General features: G+C 49.9%; 2 protein-coding genes across 9 annotated transcripts in view; both read right to left on the reverse strand.

Annotated features, from left to right (window-relative positions):
* MFSD6L (major facilitator superfamily domain containing 6 like) overlaps positions 1–12964 on the reverse strand; it is a 23964-nt gene extending 11000 nt beyond the window's left edge. For both annotated transcript variants that reach the window (XM_027568291.2, XM_035724787.1), the window contains exon 1: positions 10922–12964. In XM_027568291.2, coding sequence (XP_027424092.1) covers positions 11050–12831 — 1782 coding nt within the window. In that variant the 5' untranslated portion in view covers positions 12832–12964 and the 3' untranslated portion in view covers positions 10922–11049. The remainder of the gene's footprint in view (positions 1–10921) is intronic.
* Positions 12965–15302: 2338 nt separating this feature from the next.
* PIK3R6 (phosphoinositide-3-kinase regulatory subunit 6) overlaps positions 15303–25839 on the reverse strand; it is a 51260-nt gene continuing 40723 nt past the window's right edge. For 6 of the 7 annotated variants that reach the window (XM_027568286.1, XM_027568287.1, XM_027568289.1 and 3 more), the window contains 6 exons: positions 24116–24203; positions 23764–23834; positions 23167–23257; positions 22252–22367; positions 16579–16691; positions 15303–15995 (listed from right to left, as the gene is read on the reverse strand). In XM_027568286.1, the coding sequence (XP_027424087.1) occupies positions 15842–15995; positions 16579–16691; positions 22252–22367; positions 23167–23257; positions 23764–23834; positions 24116–24203 (633 nt within the window). In that variant the 3' untranslated portion in view covers positions 15303–15841. Of the gene's footprint in view, positions 15996–16578; positions 16692–22251; positions 22368–23166; positions 23258–23763; positions 23835–24115; positions 24204–25839 lie in introns of those variants that run through there. The other variant, XR_003515382.1, reaches the window with a different exon arrangement.

The raw sequence follows: 25839 nt of genomic DNA on the forward strand, positions 1-25839 counted from the left end.
TTGTGATGTTGAGTCTACCTATCAAAACACATGATATTCTTTTCATTTGTTCCCGTCTTTTTTCTTTGGTCCTTCAACAGAGTTTTAAAGTTTTCTTTATATAGGTCTTGTACATTTTTTGTTAAGTTTATTCCCATATATTCTAATATTTTGTTGTTGTCGAAAGAGAAAATTCTAAAAGCTTCCTGAGAGAAAGCAGATCACCTACAAGAAACAATAAATATATTGACATCAGACTCCTCAACATCAAACTGGATGCAAGATAACAATGGAGTATTTGAGAGGACTTAAGAACTTTTCAAATCCTAGAATTAGTTCATGTATTTTAACTCTTATTAAATGTGACCATGAGGGATGCTTGAGAGGTTCAGTCAGTTAAGCGTCTGCCTTTGGCTCAGGTCATGATCTCAGGATCCTGGGATCAAGCCCCTCATTGGGCTCTCTGCTCAGCAGGGAGTCTGCTTCTCCCTCCCCCTCTTCTTCTGTGCTCTCTCTCTCTCTCTCACTCTCTCTCAAATAAATAAATAAATAATCTTAAAAAAAATGTGACCATGAATTAAAAATATTGTCAGGCACACATATCCTCAAAAAGTTTACCACATCAAGATCCTCTTTGAAACCATTTAATAAATTATTTTCTTAGTGGCTGCCCTGGGGATTACAATTAGCATTTTAATTTAAAACAATCTAGTTTGGATGGATAATAACTTAATTTCAATAGTCTACAAAACTTTTGCTCCAGTATACCTCCATTCCCTAACTCCTCCTTTATGCTATTATTGTCATATGAATTACATCTTTAGACATTTTAAGCCAATCAATAAAGTCTTATAACTATTGCTTTATGCAGTTGTTTTTAAATGACATAAGAAAAGAATTATAACAAGAATACATTTATATTGTCTTCTATATTTATGTATATAATTACCTCTCTTAGTGCTCTTTATTTCTTCATAAGAATCAAGTTACTGTCTAGTGTCCCTCAGGTTACTGTCTAGTGTCCCTCATTTCAGTCTTAAGGATTCCCTTTAGTATTTTGGAACAGATCTAGTGACAAGTTCTCTGTATTTGTTTATCTGGGACTATCTTAATTTCTCCTTCACTTTTGAAGGAGAGTTTGGCTGGGTATAGAATTCTTGATTGATGGTCTTTTTCTTTCAACTCTTTGAAGATATCATTCCACTGTCTTCTGCCTCCATGATTTCTGATGAAAAGTCAGCTGTTAATCTTACCGAGGATCACTTGTACATGAGAAATGGTTTTCCTTTTGCTGCTTTCAAGATTTTTTGGTCTTTGACTTTTACCAGTTGGACTATGATGTGTTTACGTGTGGATCTATTTGAATTACTTTACCTGGAGTTTGTCAAGTTTCTTGGATGTGTACATTAATTGTTTTCATCAAATTTGGGAAGGTTTTTAGTCATTATTTTTTTCAAATATTCTTTATTCCCTTTATTTTTCTCTTCTCTTTCTGGGACTCATATTAGGTGTATGTTGCTATCCTTGACAGTATCTTACAGGTCTCTGAGGCCCTGCTCATTTTTCTTTCTTTTTTTTTTTTTTTCAGTCTTTTTCTTAGGCAGGATAATCTCTATTAACCTATCTTCAAGTTTGTTGATTCTTTCTTCAGACAGCCCAAATTTACCATTAAGTCCCTTTAGTGAATTTTTCATTTCAGTGATTGTACTTTTCAACTCCAGAATTTCTATTTATTTATTTATTTATTTATTTATTTATTTATTTATTTATTTTTTGTAATTTTGTTGTTGTTGATATTCTCTGGTAAGACACTGTTTCATACTTTCCTTTAATTCTTTTTAAAAAAGATTTTATTTATTTGAGAGAGAGAGAATGTGTGCACAAGTGGGGGGAAGGGGCAAAGGGAGAGGGAGAAGCACACTCCACACTGAGCAGGGAGCCTGGTGTGCGGCTCGATCCCAGGACCCTGGGATCATGACCTGAGCTGAAGACAGATGCTTAACCGACTGAGCCACCCAGGTGCCCCTCTTTTAATTCTTAAGAATGTATCCTTTAGTTCTTTAAACATATTTATAATAGCTGATTTAAAGTCTTTGTCTACTAAATTAAACATCTGTGCCCTCTGGGTGATATTTTCAGTTGGCTGTTTATTTTACTGTGTATGTGGCATACTTTTCTGTTTCTTTGCAGAGCTTGCAAATTTTTGTCTAAAGTTAGACATTTAAAATAATATATTGTAACAACCTAAAACTGGATTCCCTCTCCCCGGGTTTGTTGTTGTTGCTGTTTTTTTATTATTATTATTATTATTATTATTGTTTCCTGTGGCTGCTTATTTGTTTAGTGAATTTCCTAAATGAATTCTGTCAATTCTATATTCCTTGCAGTGTGCAGCTCTTGACTTCTCTGCTAGCCTTTATTTTTTTTTCTTAAAGTTCTTATTTTTAAGTCTGGTCTTCTAGGGTTTACTCTTGGTTCAGTATAATTTAGTGGTGAACCAATGATCAGTCCAAAGATTTCCCTAAATGCCTTGTCTGTATGTCTCCTACCCTTTTACAAGGGGAGCTGTGTCTGAAAGCACACATCAAACTTCAGTTTACAAAACAACTTTAGCTCTCACTTCCTGAGTGCACAGGGCCTGAGGGTCAGCCAGAGGTGAGTGACTGGGGCCTTCTTCTTTCTGAGGTCTCTCCCAAGCATGCACACTGTGCAACCTTCTAGATCCCCAGGAACATGTTGGGGCTTTTCAAAGTCCTCTGCGGTTTTCTAGTTATCTAGTGCCTACTTTTAAACTTCTGTTGGTGTTGGCCAGACTCTTGTTTCCTTTAACCAAAATCACAGGCTTTGGCAGCTGATGTGTTGTCAGCAGATTGCTATTGTTTTTGGTAGTGCCCTAAGTATAGTTTTTATTTCCCCCCTGAGCTGAGCTGTGAGTCAAACCAAATAGCCACGACAGCTTGGCAATGAAGGTTTTCCAGGGAGCTGCGAAAGTGCACCAAATATTGACTGTGTTCTAGGGATGGGGCTCTTAACAGAGCTCCAAAAGAAGTCAGTCGTCTCCATTAGCTTTGAGACTGTTGACTTTTCATGGCTACTGGGCCACCAAGCTGGGGATGGAGAGAGTATAAGAATAACCCCAAGTTAAAATGTGACAGGCACCACTGTCTTATTGAAGCTCAGTAATTTCTCTTGGATAGATGATGCACAGTTCATGTGGTAGCTTTGGCACATTTCCAGAACTCTGGGATGGTTGATTTTAGCTGTTTGGCCCGTATTTTTGTTGTTTTTATGGGAGAGTGGTTCACCAAGGTCCTCACTTTACCATTCCAGAAGTCAATCTCCCTTGAAAGCATTTTTAAAGGAGAAGTACTTCAGCAAGATGGGAAATAAATCCAGGATGAAGCAATGAGTTATGCAAAGTAAAAGAGAGAACATAACTTAGAAAAGTGTAATGTTACTTAAATCAGCAATGCGTCCCTCCTGAAAAAAAATTTATATATTACAGATAACTTAGAAGTAACACCCTAGATTAGAAGCATGACTGGGGAAGGGGAATGGGAAACTGGTGGGAGGAGGAAAGACTGAAGGGTGATGGAACATGTCTTATTTAAGGCAACATCTAGAGCTGTCAAAGTTAAGAAATTGACAAGGGAAAGAATAAATATAAGTAAGGGTCATGATACATTAGGGTTAACCATGAGAAGGGTATAAATAGGATGTATTATTTTCTACAGAATAATTTGATCTTGTCAACAGAAAGCAGAAAAGTCCAAGGAAGGAAATTTTGAACTATTCCAAAGATGGAAAGGAGTAGAAAGAAAGTACAATAAATAGAAAATGCAAAATGATTCAGCAGAACTATGTCCTAAAATAATGTTAATGAATATAGGTGAGGATGAGTCATACTCACAGATCAAAACACAGAGAGGTTCTGATTAGATATAAAACCAAGATACAATAATATATTGTCAGCAAGAATCATATAAGCAAAATTGGAAAACCAAAGGTTAAAAAAGCCTGGCACATTAAGAAAAGGAATAACTCTAGGGTAGCAATTTTAACATCAGAAGAAAAAAAATGAATTTAGGGTAAAAATAAGGGACCAATGGAGAGGTTACATACTAATAAGGAATAATAAAGAAATACCAATCATAAGCATATGTGTACTCAGCAAGGTAGCCTTAAAATACATAAAGCAACAAATAGCTAACATGGGGAAATGGATATATCAGCAATTATATTTGGAGGTTTTAGCACAACTTTTTCAGAATACTATACAGCAAGCAGACCCAAAATAAGCAGGATAGAATATTTGACTAATACAATCAATAATCTTGAGCTAAAACGTGTGCACGCTTGCACACACACACCTCTTTATACCTAACAAACAAAGGAAATCTCCACATATTACAAAGGGATGATATTGGTTACATTTTCCAACTATAATGAAATAAAGATACAATCTAGTAAAACCAGAACATTTAACAATCCCATATTCCCAGGAAAAAATGAAAACTATCTTTGGGCTAACAAAAGAAACAACAAGGAAAATCACGAAATACTTGGAACTGAATCGCAATGTCAAAGTTTGTACTAAAGCAATACATAAGGGAAACTAACATTTTTGACATTTATTGGAAAACAAGAAATACTCAGAACAAAAGAGGTGAGTGTGTAACTCAAGGGGGAAGAAGCAGCAGAGTGAACCCACAGAAAGAAGAAGAAAGTACGCAATAAAGCTAATACCAAAATGAAAAGAGAAAACAAAAACAATGCACAAAATTAACAAAACCCAAAGGAGGTCTTTTGAAAACTCTAAACACAAATGTCTGATAAAAGTAGCTAAGCAAAAAGGACTGTATTCCGCTAAGTGTGTGTGGTATTTTTTGGTTCATGCTTGTCAACTTACAGTTGTGAGATGGCTGTTTCTCCCCCAAAGAAAGAAGAGGAGGAGGCGGGGCCCCTAGAGGAGGCAGGGCCTATGCCGAGGAAAGCAAAGACTTTCCCAGACATCCTGTGCAGATTTCCACCTGCAGGGGAATCTGGGAAGGTAAGCATTCCACTTGAACACAATTTGGGTAGAGGAGAGAGAAGAATGAATGTTGAGTAGGCAAGCAGCAGTTTCTGTCTCAACGACAATACACCAATGCATTTGAAAGCTTAAGTAAAAAGGATACAGAAAAACGTTAAAAAGTCACATGAATAAACCAAGAACTGTGCCTCTATACAGGAAAACGTGTTCTACTGACAGCCCGTGACAAACAGTTCTACCATTCGTGGACCAGATGAATCTTATCTTAATATGAGTTGTTCCACAGAATAGAAAATATAAAGGGGAGACGAGTATAACCATAACTACAAAACTAGCTAAGGAAAGAAAAAGCAAAGTGAACATTTATGCAAAAATCTTCAATGAAATATTGGCCAGCCAAATCCAACACTGTGTTTTCTTTTAAACACAATTTATCAGGACCAAATAAGGGTCATCTAAGAATTCATGGTTAGTGTGAAATTCACCGCACAAATGGACTAGAGAAGAAAAATCACATGACATTCTCAATAGATGCAGGAAATTCTTGATAAAGTTTGTGATGCAAATGTCATGAAAACAAGGAAGAAAAGGGAAGATTTTTTTTTTTAACTTAATAAAACCTTCAGCGGACATCATACTTAAAACTTTAGATGCATTCTTTTCAAGGTCTGGAGCAAAATGAAAACGGTTGCTTTACCATTACTATTCAATATGGTATTAGAAGCCCTTGCTAACACACTTCTTGCCTGGACAGTTGCAATGGTCTGCCCAAAACAGACGGCCCAGACCCCTAAAGCTCCCCCCAACTCAGACCTATTGTTCACAAGGCAAGTGGCAAGAGAGGGTCAAAAGCTTTCAGTGCGTCCCCCAGTGGCTGGTAAAACCCCCCAGAAACAGCATGGTGTTCAGAGGAAGGACCACGAGGTTTGCAGTGGTCCGATCTGCACTCAAGCCATGCTCTACCATCTAATAGTCATGATGCTGGGCAACTAGGTCAGTTAATCTCTCCGAGACTCAGTTTCCCCTGCTGTAAAACGAGCATTAGTGCTGTGAAAATTACAAGCATTACCGTATGCAGGTGTTAAGCCCAGAGAGGGAAGGCACGGTTCATCCTATGAGAGTCCCCCTTAGGACATCCACAGTCTGGATCCAACTCATGTCTCCAACCTTGTTGTCCATGGCTCCTCATAATACAAAATCCACCTGCAGACTCAGTGTCTCTTCCCCACCATCGCCATGTCCCTGCCTCTGATCCTTGCTCCCTGGCCAGGAATACACCCTCCACTTATCTGAACCTGTTGTAACGCAGAGCCTGACAGGTGGCTCAAACAGACCTAGCTTTGAATTTAGTTAGTTCACCAGTAAAATGAGTTCATGCTCTGATTTAATGGTGCAAGCTCAGCCAAGTTCTTAGCACGGATTCTCAGGATCCTTGCCATTCTGGGGGTGGGAGCCCAGATTTGTCCCCAAGCACCGGCTCTGCCGCGTCGAAAAGGTCACATGGAGAACTACCAACACAGGCATTTTCCAAAGTATTATCCAGGAAATACTAGTTCTGAAAGATAGTGATGCGTGTTACCAGGAAGGAGGTTGTGACAACCCACGGGTAAGGGGAATTACAGGTCCGACAGAGCTAAACGAGTTGGTGGACTACAGGGCTTTACAGAGCCTTTACTGCTAATGTGTGCTGCAACCTTGTAACTCCCACCACCCGAGGACTGAGTGTTCTGCAAAACTCACTTGGAAAATAATGGCCTAAGTAAGCCTGAGCATAAAGGTTAATGGCTCATTCAGTGTTTACTTTCCTCTTAGATGGAACCAGGATATGCTAGAACCCAGTATCTCTGATAGCCATAGGCTGGGAGCTAAGAATTTCAGTCACTTGATTTTATGAAGCTTTACTGACCTGCCGGAGAGATAATAGAGTAAAAGTCATACCTCGAGTCTTTAGGACTTGGTCCTTCCTTCAATCATGCCTCTGTAATGAGGCCCCAGTAAAAGCCATGGACACCGAAGCTTGGTGGGTCCCCCTGATTATTGGCAGTACTCTGTGTAATGTCGCATATCAATGTGCTGAGAGCCCGTGGTGGTCCGACTCACAGGGCTGGGGGTGGGGGGGACACATGACCCTTCACATCAGGATCCTCCCAGAACTTGCCCCATGCATCTTTTCTCTTGGCTGATTCTTTTATTATTATTATTATTATTATTATTATTATTATTAAGTAATCTCTGTGCCCATCACGGGACTCGAACTCATGACCCCGAGATCAAGAGTCATGTGCTCCACCAGCGGAGCCAACCAGGCGCCCCTCTTCTGGCTGATTCTGAGTTGTCCTCTTTGACTCTAACAAATCTGTCATCATAAGCGTTAGCACTTTTCGGAGTCCTAGGCATCATTCTGGTGAATTCTGGAACCTGAGGGGGGTTGGGAACCTCCAAACGTGCAGCCAGTTGGTCAGAAGTGAGGGTGACCTTGGGGGTCCGAAGGGAGCTGGGGGCAGTTGGGTGCCCTTAACCAGTAGAATTTGGCTTAACTCAGGGTGGTTGGTGTCAGAAGTCACTGCGATTATGCTGAGTGAAGGAAGCTAGACATAAAATAATACATACCATAGTCTTTGGTATGTATTACCAAAATGCAAACCAGTACATAGTGACAGAAAACCGATTGGTGGCTGTTTAGGACCAGGGTGGAGGAAAGATTACAAAGGGGCAGGAGGAAATCTGGGGGGTGATGGATATGCTCACTATCTTGATTGTGGTAATGGTTTCAGGGGTGTGTATTTGTATATATGTCAACTTGTACCATTTAAATATGTGTATTTTATTATATGTAAATAATACTTCAATAAAGCTGATTTTTTTTTTTTTAAAGTTTAGTGTAGGGGAGCCTGGGTGGCTCAGTCTGTTAAGCATCTTCCTTCAGCTCAGGTCATGATCCCGGGGTCCTGGGATCGAGTCCCCGAGCTACCACCCTCTCTGTACCTGTTAGCTTGGCTTACATGTCACCCCCTCGAAACCTTCCTTGAATTCCTGAGTCAGGAATGATCTGTCCCTTTCCTCACTCCTGTGATGCTGTTTGCGTGGCCTTTTCCATGACGTGTGTGCTGCCTGAGGTACGTGCGTATGTTTGTAAGTAAATCTCCCTGTTAGACCATTAGCTTCTTGAGGGGAGGGACTGTGCATTTTCTTCATTCTTGAGTTCCCCATGACAGGGGGCATCATTCTTTACAAACGGAGGATTGTTGGGCCCCCGGGTGGCTCAGTCATTAAGCGTCTGCCTTCGGCTGAGGTCATGATCCCAGGGTCCCGGGATCGAGCCCCGCATCGGGCTCCCTGCTCGGTGGGAAGCCTGCTTCCCCCCTCCCACTCCCCGTGCTTGTGTTTCCTCTCTCACTGTGTCTCTCTCTGTCAAACAAATAAAATCTTTAAAAAAAAAAAACAAACAAAGGATTGTCACATATTAACTAAAAAGCCCAAACACAAATTTCTCGGTACCTTCCCTGTAAAATCTTTTAGATCCTTAAACTGGCACATCACTTAGCTCCTTCTGTTCCTCTTTCTCCTTCCTTCTGCAGGTCAAACCACTTCCTAACTTCAGTCCTTCCTTAAACCAAGTCCTGTTCCTCATCCTTTTGTTTATATTAGGGGGACACACCTGTGTTTGTGTTTTGATATTATTGTGTGTTCTATCTGCGTAGGAAGTTCTGTCTCCCGTCCAGTAAATTTCAGGTGCTGGCTACCTTAAATCCTAATACTGAATTTCCCTCCTTTTCTCCCATTCCTTAGCCATAGAGCATGGTGATTAAAGTCTCGGGCTGTGGTGCCACGAGGCTGGATCTGAGTCCCTGCTCTGCCACTTCCTAGCTGTTGACCTCCAGCAAGTTACCGAGCTGTCACTTTGGCATCTGTACATTGGAGGTGGTGACACTGGCTTCGTCCTAAGTTCGCTTCGTGTCAAGTACTCACAACAGTGTCTAGCACACGGTGACCCCTCAGCAGCTACTGTGCGTTTCCCTGCATGCTAGAAGCATTCCCGAAGGAGTGGCGAGACAGACAGGGCTGGAAAGGGCACCTTCCAACGCCTCGGAGATTGCATTAAAAATACAGATTTCTGGGTGCCAGCCAGCAGGTTCTGATGGAACCCAGGAACCTGTCTTTTTGGATCTGCCCCCCAGATGACTCGGATGGACAGCTGGGCTTGGGAACTGTGGCACCGCAGAAAATGATCAAAATCTGGGGGAAGGCAATTAGGGCTCTGGTGGTGTTTCCGCCAGCGACCCAATGTGTGACTTTTCCGAGACTCTTGTCTTCTCCTTTGTAACACGCAGATAACAAATATGGTTGAATCGCAGCGTTGTTGGCAGGGGAGTGGAATTGTTAAAGCCATTTAGGCCAGGGAGGCTGGCCTACCGTGCAGGGAGGAACACAGACTTTGCAGCGAGACAGGCCTGGACGTGAATTTCACATCTGATACTGCGCTAGACATGATCCGACATTCAGCCCCCTCTTCTTCCTCACACAACCCTGACTTTGCTTGGAATGTAAAAACGTGCCTGGTGGAAAATACCCCACCTCCCAGACTGCTTTGCAGTTCAGGGTGGCGTAAATCTGCCAAGGATTTCTGGGAAGGCTTTTGTTCCCCTGACATAGGCACTCATTCCTGTTTCCCCCTTTTCCCTCTTCTTCCTGCCTGGAACACGGATGAGAGGCCTGGAGGTGCGGCAGCCATTCTGTTATTATGAGTGGACAAATATGGGATCTACGAGCTGAAGGTGATGGGAGCAGAGGGATGAAGAGATTTAGGTCCCTAGGTGTAGCATTGCTGAACAGCTCTATCAGCTCTGGACTGCCTACCCCCAGACTTCTTATGTGAGACAAACGAATCCCTAATTATTTAAGGCAGAGGTTAATTTTTTTTGTTGTTGGTTATTTATACCCTAAAGCTTTGCAGGGAAAATTGAAAAAGAATCAATTTCCTAGAACCATGTCTGACCCAGTGGACATTCATGGGTTCGTCCCCCTTCTCCAGCTATGAGACGTTTTCACATTTGTAAAGTAAGGCCCTTCTAAATCCAATATCCTATACTTACCTGATTATAAGGTAGAAGACTTGATCTCTGGCTTCTGGAATAAAGGGCCATTTCCTGGGCTGGGGGAGGGTTTGAGCAGCCACCCTGCTGAGTGACTAAGCACAGGTACAAGTGTGGACCCCCTGTGGCACCCCAACCCTACAGAGGCCGCCGCACCCCAATCAAGCAGATGCAAACAATCTCCATGAACTTGTGCGGGGCGGAGCGTGCATGATATGTGCCCAAAGACATGAAGCCGCCCTTGCTCGGATATAAGTACAGAAGACAATTCTAGGGATCATATGCCCAGTGACACGCACATCCGAGAGGAAGAATGAAAACATTAACCTGAATCCCTGCTCCCCCAACACAGAGTACGTTGCCTAGCATTGGCTCTGGTTGGGAAACCCAGGTACCTGGGTATGAGTGTAGGCACCTGCTTGGTTTTCATTCCCATTCTTACCTGCCCACAGCATGGCCTCTATAGGACCAGGCTCCTGCTTTTAGGACCCATGGCAACACACGTGACTCACCAAACAAAGCCAGCCGCCCCCTCTGCCAACTGAATACTGCGGGTCCCCACTGTTTGAGCACTCCAGCCGTGGCTGAAATCAACAGCACTGGAGTCAGTACCATCAAGCTCTTGCAAACCTTAGACACCAAAACATGGTGAATACAAAGGGCACTTTTTTTTTTTTTAGCAAATGTATTCTTCTTCCATTATTTAAAAAAGATTGAACAGCAAAAAGTTAAATCTCCTTTTACCGTAAAAGAAAATCATGCAATGAGACGATCCCCGGAGTGGGGGTGGGGGTGGGGGGGTTCTGCACAAACTTACTCTCTCTCTCTCCAGACTCCCCTGCAGTCCCCGGGTGGGATGCAGGGTTTGTCCTCAGCAGGTGAGTTCTTGTCCAGCCCCTCGGGCGCCTTCCTGGGTCAGCGCATCTTGATCTTCTCTCTGCCCTTCTACTCTGAGTACTCCTCCCTCATGGCCTTCACCAGCCAGTCCCGCTCCGTCCCCTGCTCAGAGTCGCTCGTGTCACTGGCCTCCATGACCAGCAGTTTCGAGTAGTTGATTTTCTGCTCTCGGGGCAGTCTGGGCTGGATGGACAGGAACAGGGCCAGCCAGAGCACCAGGACCACGCAGCAGGCCTGATACAGCACAGCCAGGCTGAAGGACGATGCCACGAAGCCCCCCACAACACTGCCCAGGCTGGACCCTCCCCCGTAAATGTGGCCTCGGAACATGGCTCCCAGAGGTCTCTCCGTCCCGGGAGTGGCCAGGTCCTCGACGGAGGCCTTCACGGCCCACCACAGGGCCCCGTTGCTGATGACACTCAAGATCTGAGCGGGGAGGACCGACCACCAGCTCCAGAGGAAGGAGTAATAAAGCAGCTGGGCCGCCAGGCAGCCCAGCCCCAGCCCCACCGTGCCCACCCTGGACAGTTTCCTCAGCAACATCGCTTTGAATGGATGGAGTAGTATTTCCCCCAGCAAGCCCAGGGCCACCGAGAAACCCATGACCAGCTCGCTGCTCCCGTGGTCTTCCATGGACCAGAACAGAAAGTTCTGCACCGTGCTGGTGGCCGCGCCTATCAGAAACACGGTGAGGGCTAGGAGAATGAGCCGGGGGTCGCCGCCCACCAGGGACAGCGCTTTGACCGTTTTGCAGCTGGGCTCCTGCGGCCTGCAGATGGGGACAGGAAAGGCAATGCTCACCAGTAAAGCCAGCGTGCTGACCAGCGAGTAGCCATAGAAATGCAACACACCCCGGGGGCCATTTGTCATCAGGACGCACTCCAGCTGCCCCACCAGGGCCGCGATGCCACACACACCTGCCGACATGCCCAACAGCCTCCAGATCCACAGGCTTCTGTAGCGGTCCGTGGCGTCCACAAAATCCAGGTATTCATAAAGGCTGTCGTCGGCCACCTGCTCCAGAGGGGCTGACAGCAGCTCCCAGAACACCAGGGACCCCAGGGAGAGGAAGAAAGTCCAGCGCAAGCCTTCCAAGGAGAGGCCAAGGGTCCGGCCATTCCCCTGGGCTGCTGACAAGTTGGCCGGACTTCCCGGGGCTGTACCCCCCGCAAGCAGAGGGAGGGCCGTCCTGCCCGCCTTCAAACCACCTTCCCCAGGAGTATCCTTCACCCCTGAAGTGTCAGGTTGGAGAACTGGGGACGCGGTCCTGGCTCCTTCCACGGAGCGCACGGCGTAGCCAGGCGGCGGGCCGGATGATTGGTGGCCGCCTCCCGCAGGTGCCGTTCTGAAGCCCGCGGCGTCCAGCGTCCCAGTCCTGCTCTCGCCTGGGGGGCTGGGCGCCCCCGCCGCGTGGCGCGAGGCGGGCTGTCGGGCCGAGGCGACGGTCACAGTTCGTGCGGCCCCCGGTGGCAGGGCCGTGGGGGTGGCGCGGTCGCCGGCGTTACAGGAGCGGTACGCCGGATCTTTGTCCGGCGGCGGCACCAGCACCATCAACAGGCTGGCTGCCACCGAGCCGAGCAGCGAGCCCATCAGAAGCACCCTCCTTTTCCGGTAGCTTTTGGCCAGGAAGGCACAGAAGGGAGCCCAGAGGGCCGCGATCAGGTGCTTGGTCGCCATCAGGATGCCCACCCAGGGCGCGGCCAAGCCCAGCTGCCTCAGGTAGAGAGCCAGGAAGGGAGTCACGCAGGCGTCCCGGACCCCGCACACCAGGTGGAAGAGCCTGGCCACCCGCAGCGCCCTGCTGATGTCCCACTGGGGGTTGGCGTTCATGGCGGCCCGGCTCCGTCACTCCCGGGCGGGCGGGGAGCCGAGCTGGGCGTGGGGCGGCCGCGGGGGCATGGCCCGGGAGCCGGGGGCGCGGGGAGTCGCCTCCCGCCTCGGGCAGCGCCGCGGGCACCGGGTCAACGGCCGCGCCCCCTCCCCCGCCCCCGGCCACGTACGGCAGCCGGCCCGGAAGTGGCCCCGCCCCCGGGACGCCGCACCTGGGGGGCGGGGCCGGCGCACCTGCCGGCCGCACCTGCGGGGCCCCGGCCGTGCGCGCGTGCGCGAGGGTGGTGCCTGTGGCCTGCGGGGTACCCTCCGAGCTAGGCGCCGGGTCGCCCGCAAACCTGAGTTAGCTCTCTGAGCTGCCTCGGGCAAGGAAAATTGGTGGACGGTGGGGGCAGCGGGAATGGAATTCGTGATGGGGGCTCCCTCCCTCATCTTCTTCAGGTCTTGACGCCCCCTCCCCCGTCAAGGACCGCCCTGTTACCTTCAGGGACCGTCCCTGTCCACCGTCGCTGGCAAATCCCACCTCCTCCCCTGCCTTATTTTTCTCCGTAGCACGCATCACCGCCCAGCACTCCACGGGTTTCTGTTGCGCGTGTTTATCTTGTTTCTTGTCTGTCTCCATCAGAATCAGAACTCCAGGAAGGCGGCTATTTTTGTCCCCGGGGCACAGAGCTCTTTCACTGGATACCAGCTGCCCCCGGGAGAGGCACTATGGGTGACAGTTTTCTTTTTTCTTTCTCTTTCTTTCTTTCTTTCTTAAAAGATTTTATTTATTTGACAGAGAGAGACACAGCGAGAGAGGGAACACAAGCAGGGGGAGCGGGAGAGAGAGAAGCAGGCTTCCCGCAGAGCAGGGAGCCCGATGTGGGGCTCGATCCCAGGACCCTGGGATCATGACCTGAGCCGAAGGCAGACGCTTAACGACTGAGCCACCCAGGCGCCCCTGGGTGACAGCTTTCTTGAGCGGAACGATCCCCAGAGGGCGGACAGCTGAGGGCTGCGTTGGGGTGGCACTCTGCACCCCATCCAGGCAGCCGTCCCAGCCCCTCTAACAGTGTGTATGTACCGGAGAGTTTTAATCTACACCTAAGGGTGCTCCGTGGTCCAATTAGGGGGTACACCCTCCAGAGGAAGTTAGCTAACATTTAATCCAAAAGCTGCGCTCCAGAGGCAGCGAATACCAACACGTCAACAGTCAGATCAACCGAAGGGGTTTCACTAATTAGCCTGATAGATACTGGCGAAATTTCACTGGTGATATTAGTGGTGTCCGTGTCACGTGGATTGGTTATAATTTTCTTGGAGACGTTTGCTCCTTGGGCGAGCATTTATAGGAATCTGGAGATCCCAATTGGTCCAGCCCTTTGAAATGGTGTCATAGGCTTCACTCCCAAATGGTCCAACATCCAGCCACTGATTCCGTGAAATTTTCATGCAAGGTGTGCTCAGAGCACCTAGTTTGGCTGGCGGTTGGGGTTGAGGGGGATGGCGGCTTGCCAACACCGGTCTGAATGTGTAGCAAAATTCGGTCTGCAACTTGCTCTCCATGGTGAGCTGGTAGAGAGATTACTGCAGGGGGAGCCCGGAGATCTCACCTAATTCAAACAACTGGTAAACTCTGCATATGTTTACTGAAAGAATCTAGTAACTGTGTGAATGCCAAAATCGATAGGAATCAGTGTATATCACGCCAAGAGCAGAGAAATAATACCTAGCCACCTCCAGGTGAACTCACTCAAATTCAGTGATATCAGTCATTTCCGGTTTAAAACCACTCAGGCTCACTGGGGACTGTCCCTCATCCCTCTCTCCCTGGGTTCTCTTTTGGGAGGGGGCAGCTTCCATGGAGGATCTCACATCCATCCACTTCTCCGTCGTCACTCTGTCCAGGGCTGATGTCCACTGAGGGGCGGGCACACTGCCGTACTGGTGTCCCTTGGACCCCTCTGCCTAGACCCCCAGGAAGCCCCTCTCACAGGGAGTCTTCCAGAGTTGCCCCCACTCCCCGGGCAATGAGGCCGGAAGTAAAGCACCCACTTCTGTACCCCTGGATCCCCGAACCTGAAAGGGATTCTTCCACAACCCTCCTCCCACTCTCCCCTGGGACCCTGCCCTCTCCGCTTTCCCTCCTGCCCTCTACCTAGTCCTAGCAGTGAGGACAGAAGTTCTGTGTCCCTGATCTTCCCTATTTTGCATCTGGATATAAGTTTTGGAACTCAAAAGCCAGGAATTTTCATGTCTTTACTATCTGGCTCCTTTGAAATGACTTTGCATCGCCATCTCTGTTCTGGGACAGTGCCAGTCAGAAGTCCCGAAGTCCACGCGAACGGGGAGAGGGGCGGGCGCCAGAGAGAATGCACCAATAATACTCCACGGAACTCCCAACTGGCCTAAGAGGACTCATTAGGTTAGATCACGTACGGCCCTGGATCTCTATTAAAATCCAAATGTCACTAGGTATTAGATAAAAGCAAAAGTGCTTTAGTGTGCTTTTATTGAATCTGATATTTTCCTCTCCTCCAGGAGAGAAACCTGCCTGGGCACGCAGGGCGTGGGTGATGGCTAGAGGGAGGAAAGGAACAGACTCAGGAGAGACGAGGTGCCTTTGCCCTGCTTCCCATTTCCCCCCAGGCCACGGGACCCTGGACAAGATAGCAGCTCTCACTTGGGTTTTAAGGGGCGAGGGGGGAGCTTGAGTGGGAGAGGAGGGGCCTAAAAATAAATGAAGGCATGTGGACATTTGTGCTCGGAGCTGGGTCTTGCTTGTGTGTGTGTGCAGCTTTGTGGGGGCCATCTTTGGGCCTGGGTGTGGGCCCTGCACCATCACCTGCCACGGCCGAGCTCCCTGTGCTCCGGTCACTCGCTGGCTCCTACTCACAGCCAGAAGCCACCCAGGGCAGCCAGGCCTTGTCCCGGCTGCTGATGTGAGGGTTGGGAGGCTGGCGGGGTAGTGTATCCTTCCTCTTGGTCTGGGGCTCTCAGATTCAGCACTTCTGCCGCCCCTTCGGGCTCACTGGACGATGCCGGAGAACGTGTTGATGGGCATCAGAAGGGGCTTGGGCTTGGCTTTGGTCCCTTCCACCTCCGGCTGGGGTGAACCGAGCCACGGCGCCTTGGACTTGTGCATCCCGGAACACGGCTCTGGGCAGGGAGCAACCTCGAACCTGTGGGTGGAGAGAGGCCAGCTCAGGAGACCCATCTCTGGGGTCAGATCTGCTGGGGCATTGTAAAGACAACCCCTCTATTGCAGGGTATATGGGAGGAGGCCTTGCAGACAGAGAAGGGGGAGTCAGCGCAAGGAAAGAGCACCCAGGCCAGGGGTGAACCCCGGGAGAGGAGGTGTGCCTGCGTGGGTCCCTCTGTGTACACCCCATCCTTACCCAACTACTCTGCCCTGGGGGAAACCGCTAAGGGTCGCATTAACTGGGGCACAACTGCCACAGAAGGCCAGCCTGTGTGGGAGAGGTCAGTGCCCGCATAGGGGGGTTGCATCTGTGGCTACGGTTACGGGCTGAGTGGATGCACAGGAAATCTCCGGAAACATTGGTATCATCGGCTGCCCCACTCATTTGCTCTTCTTCCTGGATTCCCAGGAAGTCACCGGGCACTGGCCTCAGTCCACGCCAGCAGGTGGACCCCACCTGCCCAGCCCCAGGGTCTGCCTCCGACAGGTGTCCTGGGCTAGAGGCAGGAGGTGGTAGGGGCTTGCTCTGTGGGGCACGGAGGGGTGGTGAGGCCCAGCCTCACCTGACCACATCCCTGTACGTGCGCCGACTGTCCTTGTCCAGCAGCAGCGTCAGGAGCCTCTGGTCCTGGCTCTGGATCTGGATGGTGGCTGTCCGGAAGGTGTTCATCACCGTCTACAACAGAGAGACAGCTCGTGTGAGTGTCACCTTCATGACCTTCACCTTGCCAACACCTCCTGCCCTCTGTGGTGTATTTCCACAGTCCAGCCCACGGGGTCCCCAGCTCTCTTCTGCAAGTGACTTGGAGCACTGACAAGTCTGCAGAAACTGCATCTGTGCTCCCCCCGGCCCTTGGGTCTCTCATTTCTGCAAGTCTTCGCCCGATCTGTTGTCCTAAATTTCAAACCACCGCGAATGCTGTGGCTGGTGCTTGCCAGGTTATCCGGGGGCCTCAGCACACCCATATCCCAGGTGCATATATCACATGTGCAATGTTGGGGGGGCAGTATTTCAGGGGTTCTGTGAGTTCCGACTGCAGATCTCAGAATTGGATTACATGCAAAATTATTTCCCTGGGAAGCAGCCACCTATTCTCATGATGCAGACCGGGCCTATATCTGTTTGTATCGTGGAATCATCTAGGGGTCAGATACACGTGGGGCAGTCAGATGGCCTTTCCAGGTGGCCGGCGCCCCCCACGTGCAGACAGCAGCTTTGGGTGGTTCATCCCCACAACGTTCTGAGCCTTAAGGATTCATTCTCATTCAAGAATTCGCAAATCCCGGCTGCTCATGAGCATCACCTTTCCAAAATATAAAATTAGAGATTCTGATTTTAAGTGGTCTGGAGTCGAGCCCAGGCAAGGAAAAAAATTTTTTTTAAGAAAGATTTATTTATTTATTTGAAAGAGAGAGAGAGAACGGGGAGAGGGGCAGAGGGAGAGATTCTCAAGCAGACTCCCCACTGAGTGCGGAGCCTGATGCAGGGGGTTCGAACCCACAACTCTGAGATCATGACCCTGAGATCATGACCTGAGCTGAAATCAAGAGTCGGATGCTTAACCAACTGAGCCACCCAGGTGCCCTACAGACAGACTGCCTGGGTTCCGGTCTCAACTCTGCCACTTATTAGCTGTGTCACCTTGGACGTATTTCTTAATCTCTCTGTGCTTTTATTTCTCACCTAGTGAGAAAACAAAAACAAAAACAAAAACATGGTAGTAATAGCAATTACCTTGTAGGATTGTTTTGTGAAGCTTAAAAGGGAGAGAATATACCAAGTGCCCAAGACACGGTAAGCCCTGTATTTGCTGGCCAGTTGTTACACTCCTTCTTAATTATACTTGTGCAAGAAAGAGCCAAGCATGAGTAGCGGCTTCAGTTGTCAGAGGGGATGGGGACCCCACTGCGGGTTCTTTTGCTGCTCCGTCTGTCTCCTAGCCCAAGCCCCCTCCTGCCATCCCTCTATCTATAGACTCCTGTGAGTCGGAATAGGTGGGTTTGAGCAAAGGCAGAAAGCCTTAAGCCTTGCTGGGACAGAGAGTGACACAAAGGGAAAGGGGACTTGTCCCCTGTTGTGCATCAGGACCCACGGCAGCATCAGGGCCTGGGGCCCTTGGCTATGGTGGGCAGTTGTGGTCCACGACCTTCCAGAAGTGCCTGGAGAGACTGCGGGGAGGCTGGAGTCCTGTGCAGGCTGGGGAGTGGGGAAAGCCAGATGAATTATGATAGCTTAGGGGACCCCACCTGAACTGACCCCTGCTGGTGAGGGAAACTCTGGGTTCCTACAGAGGACAAGACCAAGGTCCGGAGGTATTGACTGTGATCTTCTAAAGCTTTCACAGTAGTAGGTGTGGGATGCATCTCCCTGACTCCAGACACAGTGCTCTTTCTCTGCATCAGGCCGCTCTAGGTAACTCCCAGCAGGATCTGGGCTCCCATGACCCTGCCCTTCCGGTAGCCAGAGGCAGTCTAAAGGCCTCCTTCCACCTGCTTGCTGTGTAGACAGATGCCTTCATTTCCCCTTTGTGGCCTGCATGCCTGGACACATGCGGACCTGCCTGGCTTTGGCCCTTGGGGGACCCCAGGACTCTGGGATTTCACTCTATAGGTGCAGCCGTGGAGGTCAGTTGAAAGGGCCAGCCGAATTTGCAAAGGGTCTCAGGGGCTGAGCAAAAGGCTGCTATTCATAGTTCACTGTTGGTGGCTTCCTGTCTCCCATGTCCCCAAAGCTCCAACCCTACCATTCCTGCCTTATTTCCCACTATTTTCCTACATCAAACTTCCAATCTGGCCAGTATCTGCCTCTTAAACTCAGCAAGCCAGCTACCACGAATGCCCTTGCCCTGCTGTTCTCCAAGCGGAGAATACCTTCACTCTAGCTCGCCGTGAACCTCCCCTGCCACTCGGCGTTTATCATCCATCCATTTGTGCAGAACACAAATGGATGGTAGGGACCGGCCTGGGTTCCCGGAGCAAAGAATGTCTCCCGGAATTTCCCCGAGTAAGGCAGCGCAGGGGTAAAAGGGAACTCGATGGGGCGAGAAGTTTCGATTTTCAAAATGCCTACAGGCAGGTTGTTTAGAGAGGTCATTAGAAACAAACTGTCACAGGACCTGGGAAATGCAGGAGGGTAAAGGGGTCCACCTTGGGGCTTGAGGCTCCCGCACAGAGCTGTCCAATAGGAAGGTAGATTTCAGCTCCGGGGGCGGGGGGTGGACCTCTCAGCCAATCAGAGCTCTCCTACAGTGGCTGGGCTGTCCCAGAAATAGTGCACTATTTAGGGGTGAGGAGCGGGGGGAATCACACTATGCAAAACTAGAGGGTTTTGCTGCCCTTCTGCTGTGGAGAATGGGAAATGACAGAGGGGTTTTAGAGCACTCGGGCAGAGATGTGGAAGGTGGACCTAAGGGGCACTGCAGGGGCATGAGGGGGACCAACTAGGAGGCTACGGCGTTTGTCCAGGAAAAGGGGATGGTGAGGGTCTGGAGCAAGGGTGACCAACCCGTCCTGATTTGCCTGGGACTGTCCAGGCTTTAGCACAGGATGTCCCATGCCCCGGGAAGCCGTCCTCGGTCCTGGGCAAATTGGGGTGGTTTGTCAATCTAAGTGGCTCAGAAGGAGGGGGATGGGGGAAAGGGCGAGGTTCGAGAAGTGTTGAGAGAGCAAAGCAGGACACAGGGAAGGGAGGAAGAGGAGGAATCTGAGCGGACTCCCAGGGTCGTGGCAGAGGTGACTGGGTAAGGATTGTACCATTAAGGGAGAGGTCAGCCACAGCGGGCAGAGAATGAATTAAAAATCATTGTTAGCACGTGCATAGCTTTTACTTGGCCACACACTCTTCTGAGAGCTGTGCATGTGACCATCATTTCATCCCCGCAACGACTGGGTAAGTTCAGTGCTATTACTATCATCCCCATTTACAGATGATAAGACTGAGGCACAGGCAGCTTGATTAACTCGCCTGAAGTCACACAGCTGCTAAATGGCAGAGCCGAGCTCCGAAACCCAGGACGGCTCAGTCTGGTTCTGGAGAGCTCTTAATTATCTGAAAGTACTGGCTTTGGTTTTGCAGGTCTTGAGAGTGGGGTGTTGTGGGACGTCTGGTTCCCACGGAGTGGAATGCAGAGTCAGAAACTCGGGGTTTGACTACCAGAGCAGGAGACAGAGATTTGGGCGTCCCGAGCACATCAGACTCAAACCACGTATGTGGGTTAGGTAGTCCAGGGAATGAGAAAAGAAGTGAGCTGTGGATGAAAGTTGAGAACAGTAGCTATTTAAGGAACCGGTTTAGGAAAAAGAGCCCAGGGAAAGAGGCCAAAAAGTCACAATTCAGTTATGTAGAACTTTGAGAAAAAAGAGGGAAGAGGAAGGAAATAATTTTTAAAACTACATTAGGAAATATGTTAGAACCAAAAGATGGGAGTCTCCAGATTGATAACGTCCTTTAAAGATCCACAATAATGAATGAAAAAGATTCCACCAACGCATGTGCTTGTGATATTCCAGAGCCTTCTATGAAGTGAAGCATCAGAAGCTTCTAGGAAAGGAGAGAAAGGAAGTCTTATACAAAGACTGGGCAGAAGGAGGCATCCCATCCCACCGTAGCAGTATCAGAAACTAGAACACTCAGGTTTGAACAAACTGAGATCGAATTGACAAAATCAAAGCCATACTGGGAATGCAGACAAACCCTTCTTGTTTTGGCTAGATGAAGCAGGCCAACATTTCTACACGACAGATTTGAGTAATATGATGTGTTTGACCTAATAAGGAAGTACCTTAGTTTGTGTTCTGTAGACAGGAAACACACATGTCCTCTTTAGTTATCACAGGATATTTAAAAATCGATCCTAGATGGGGCAGTGAAGACAATGCCATATAAATTCTAAAGTTGAAGTCGTGTGGGTCAGATGCTTTGTCGTCCCACGGGCATTTGGTGATGTCAGGAATCAAGGGGCTTGGGTTTCAACAGCCATGGGGGCCAGGGGACAGGCCCAAGGGATTGGAAACTGAGATCCCCTTCAAGGACTCCCTGCTTGTTGTCTCTCTCTGTCAAATGAATAAATAAAATCTTTGTAAAAAACAAACTTATTTTTTTAATTTATTTTTTTTAAGATTTTATTTATTCATTCATGAGAGATAGGGGGGTAGAGAGAGAGAGAGAGAGAGAAGCAGAGGGAGAAGCAGGCTCCCATGGAGCAGGGAGCCCGACGCGGGACTCGATCCCAGGACCCTGGGATCATGACCTGAGCCGAAGGCAGACGCTTAACGACGGAGCCACCCAGGCGCCCAAAAACAAACATTATTTTTAAAGGGGAAGAAAAAGAAACATTAAGGACTCGAAGGTGACCTTGGGTCTTAGTGGCCCGGAGGTGACTTTGCCACGGTGGGGTGGGCTGTATGCAGATGGCAGTGGGGAGGAGAGTCTTTGGCAAGGGACTGGAAACTCCTGTGGGGGTATCTCTCAAGACCCCTGACCAGGAAGAGAAGGAGCGCAGTGGTAGCTAGAGAGGCCACGCTGGAGAAATGGAACTAACATAGATGAACAAGAGCCCAGAAGAGCTGCAAGAGAAGAGGGTTGAGTGATGCCAAGGGTCCTGTTGAGGTGGGAGGTCAGGTGTTTGCTCCCGTGGATGTAGGATTTATTCCAGAAGAAGCCACTGGAGCCAGACTGAGTAGGCGGCTTGATCCCAAGGGAGTGTCTGCCTGATCGGTGGTGTGGGGGGAGTGGAGGGCGTCTGGAGTAGGGTTCAGGTATCATCATGGGGTTCACAGCCCAGTTGAGTAGGGAAGTGAAGTCCAGAGAGGCCATCAGATAGGGAGCATATGGGCAGGTCCTAGGTCTGTATCAATAAGGGAATCCAAATCAGTAAGTATCAATAAGGGCAAAGGGCAGTGAGGTTAAAAAAGCTGGTTTGATTTGGTCCAAGGTTTGTTGCGTAGGAGTCTGACTCCTGGGTCCTACAGGAGAAGCCAGAATGTGCACGCAGTTTCTATTTGGGGGCATGTTCTAGGTCCTTGGAGGGCCAGCAGGTGGAGGGCAAGGCCTTAAGTCTCACTGTGTCTTACTTACGCTCAGCACCTCACAGATGGGGGGAAAACAGATTCTTTCCAATAGGAAGACCCACTTCGACAGCAAAGGCTCAGAAGACATTTCCCCTTCTCTGAACACCCCCACCCCGGGCTCCCAGCCACCTACCCTGTCGGAGCATCCCATTCTAACCAGTACTTACAGAGAAGGACCTGCCCGCCAAGTTGGAGGACTTGACCACCTCCATCACGTTGACATTCAGGTACCTGTGGTCTATGACTGGAGCAGCAGATGGGGGGGCGTGGGTGGGCCCTGAACCTAGGAGGAAGGAGGTGGGATGTGACCTTGGGTGGGTCATTTTTCTGGCTTCATTACCTCTCCGGTAAAAAGCTGCTAACAGTAATAATGCCTATCTCATAGGATTCAAAGCGTTGACGTGTTTGGCTTTGAATATGGCCTGGCCTCCGATGAAGGTGTTCGGTGACGTTAATCCACCTTACAAAACTTTTCGTCATTTCAGAAGACCAGGGGGCTAACGGGAGAGCTCATATGTATAATTTACGATATGCCTATAAATTGGTATCTTTTTTCATCCCCATTTTGGATTTAGGTAGTTAGGTCATTAGATCGACTATCTGATTATCTACTGTATAGCTCTAATTAGGCAATTGGCCAGAATTAGGTAATTTGGACCAGTGGTGCCTTTTGCGAACTGGAGAGTACCTGCCCCGTGGAACGACATTCAACATCTCCAGACCCGACACAGCTAGCTCTACGGGCCCGACGCAGAAGCAGGAGGGCAACGCACCTGCCTCCATGGGGTGCCTCCCACTTCCAGCTGGTGTGTCTCATCGGGGCTACAGGGCGCAGCCAGAGGCCACGGCTACGGTGCGTTCCCCGCTGGTGAGCAGCCTGAGGGTGGGGACCGCGCCTCCCCCAGGTATCCAGCGCCCGGCCCGGGGCCCAGCACCGGTAGGGGCTCAGCCTCATTCTCTAGGATCTCAGGGATAGGTGGGAGGCCCAACTCCCCTGGCTCTTCCCGTCTACTGTCACTCGACTGTCATTCTCCTTCTTCCCCGTCCTCCCTGCTTCTTGTGCCTTCTCTCTTGCTCCTCACCCTCAGTGTCACTGGCTGGAAGGGCCTTCAGGACCAGCCCAGTGGCCCGCAGGGAACTGGAGACCTCTTGGGCGCGGTGGCTGAGCAGGGCCTGGGGAGGGGGAGGCAGGAACAGATGGGGGTCCTCAGAAGAGCCCTGTCCCTGGGCATCCTCATGTCAACAGTCCCGCTTCCCGCCCCTGGCCTGACCGAGAGTCTTGTCTGTGTCGCTCCTGTCCAACAAGGGGCTGGCGGAGAGAGGCTTAGAGCGCTCTTGGCCCCAGGGAACACGTTCAGCCCCCCAGACCCAAGGGAATATGTCTCTGATGCCATCAGTTCAAGCATCTGGTCGGCCAGGGAGGAAGGTATTTTTGAGCGATGGGACAGCCCCCTTGTTCCTTAAATCAGGTGGCCTCCTGGGCTGCATGCAAGGCCAGTTGTAATCCGCCCATCCCTGCAAAACTCTCCAGAGGCTGGGAGAAGTCTGGGGGCAGCTGCAAGAAAAGAGGCTGAAGGTTCTGGCTCTATCTGCTCCTCACCTGCACGTCCCTGGCGCCTGCTTCCATCCTGCCGTACTCACCCCCCCAACCTCCTCTGAGCACGCCCATGGCCACGCACCTTCTGGTAGCAGATGGACAGCTCGGCCCCTGGGCCCTCGGCCGCGCCCTTCCTCCTGGGTGCAAAGCCATCTGAAGCACAAAGGGAGAAGAGGCTAAGGATGGGAGGCTCCCACCTTGCTCCCCACCTCACCGAGGGCGAGCTAAGCTCCTGAATTTTGACAGCACCTCTCCCCGGATGGAAGGAAGCACCTCGAGGGTTCCAGTCTAGGCAGGCTTGGAGGAGCCAAGGGCATCCCGGGATTCAGCGAAGGTGAGAGCGGGGGGGACTTTCTGGAAACAGGGCTTGCGGGGGGCGGGGGGCGCGGCAAGTGGAGTCAGCCAGCTCTGGGAAAGGGGAAACCGATGCTCACCTTTGGGGAATTTGGAGTCTTGGATCTTCACCTTCAGCTCAGTGAGGAAAATGTCCTCTGCGGGGTCTTGGCTCAGGTCCCTGAAGATCTGGAGGGAAGGGGGACAGGGAGGAGGCTTGAAGGAGGCCAGCTCACCCTCCTCCCCCAGAGCCCGAGGGTGTGGATAGTTGAATAGTGTCCGGAAGCAGGGCGGAGGGTCCCCCACCATCCTGCTAGCGCTAGATTCTGAGCCGCATCCAGTGACTTCCTGCACCTGTGGTCCACATGTCTCCAGCCACGTAACATGTTTATAAATCGGGGAAGAAGCTGGTCTTGAAACCCTAACTACCTGTAACCAGTGTGGTCTAATGGGGAGGGCAGGAGCTGGGGACAGAATTCTCACGTTGTGGGGCTGTGTCCAGTGAGGGGAACCACATTCCTGACGTGCACCGTGAGCTGGGCTGGGAGGGAAGGGCTAGAGGGAGCTGAGCCACTCTGGGGGAAGGGCAGAAATGTGGGGCCAGAGAGGCCTCTGAGGGGAGCCAGGCAGCGCAGCGGGGAAGGGTGGCCACGGGGATTTTTGAGAGCGGGGATCCCGAAGGAAGAGTGGCTACCGAGAGTGGTTTGTGCGCTGGGCGGGCGCTCCCAGCGAGGCCTCGTGCTCGCATGGACCGTCAAGGACTTCACAGACGCCAGCATCCTTAGGGGAGGCCGCTCGGTGACGCTGATGGGTCAAGACTAACACCAGGCCCTGCCACAGTCGCAAACACAGGAAAAAACGGGAACGCTGTGGGGGCCGCATCCCCCCCTACCCTGCCATCGAGGTAAGCGTGAGGGGGACGGCTGCCTCTCAGAATCGAAGGATCACTCTGAATTAAGAACGTCCGAGATGCCCAGTCACAGAACCACTCCCGGCGGTTGCCCACGCCGTGCACTGCTCCTCCCGCATCCGCAAACCCAGCTCCATGCGGGGGCAGGTGCGCTCCTGGGGCCTCCAGCTGAAGGCGTTGACTGTGGACGGATGCCTAACCTTTCCTTTTATTTGCGGTGCGGAGATGTTTACTCCCTTTAACTGCGTGAGAGGTTTCTCCCAATTGTGCCACTTTGCGTTGTTTGGTTTTGTCTTCTGGAAACCCAAGAAAGGGCCTAAATTCCTCAGTTAGGTCTGAAAGGGGGAAGGTGATAAAGATCCATCTCGGGATGCCGGGGGAAGAAGGAGAATTCAGAAGGAGACGGGAATGGCAGAGGCGGCCCCCAGAAACCTCTGGGGGGTGGGGCGGTGCGGGGCCTTCCTCAGAACACGGACTTGGACAGCCACATGCAAAAGAATGAAACTCGACCATTCTCTTACACCATACACAAAGATAAACTCTAAATGGATGAAAGACCTCAATGTGAGACAGAAATGCATCAAAATTCTAGAGGAGAACATAGGCAGTAACCTCTTTGACATCAGCCACAGCAACTTCTTTCAAGACATGTCTCCAAGGACAAGGGAAACAAAAGTGAAAATGAAATTTTGGGACTTCATTGCGATAAAAAGCTTCTGCACAGCAAAGGAAACAGTCAACAAAACAAAGAGGCAACCCACAGAATGGGAGAAGATATTTGCAAATGACACTACAGATAAAGGGCTGGTATCCAAGATCTATAAAGAACTTCTCAAACTCAACACCCAAAAAACAAATAACCAAGTCAAAAAAATGGGCAGAAGACATGAACAGACACTTCTCCAAAGAAGACAT

The sequence above is a fragment of the Zalophus californianus genome, chromosome 16 (genome assembly GCF_009762305.2).
Source record: "Zalophus californianus isolate mZalCal1 chromosome 16, mZalCal1.pri.v2, whole genome shotgun sequence".
Lineage (NCBI taxonomy): Eukaryota > Metazoa > Chordata > Mammalia > Carnivora > Otariidae > Zalophus > Zalophus californianus.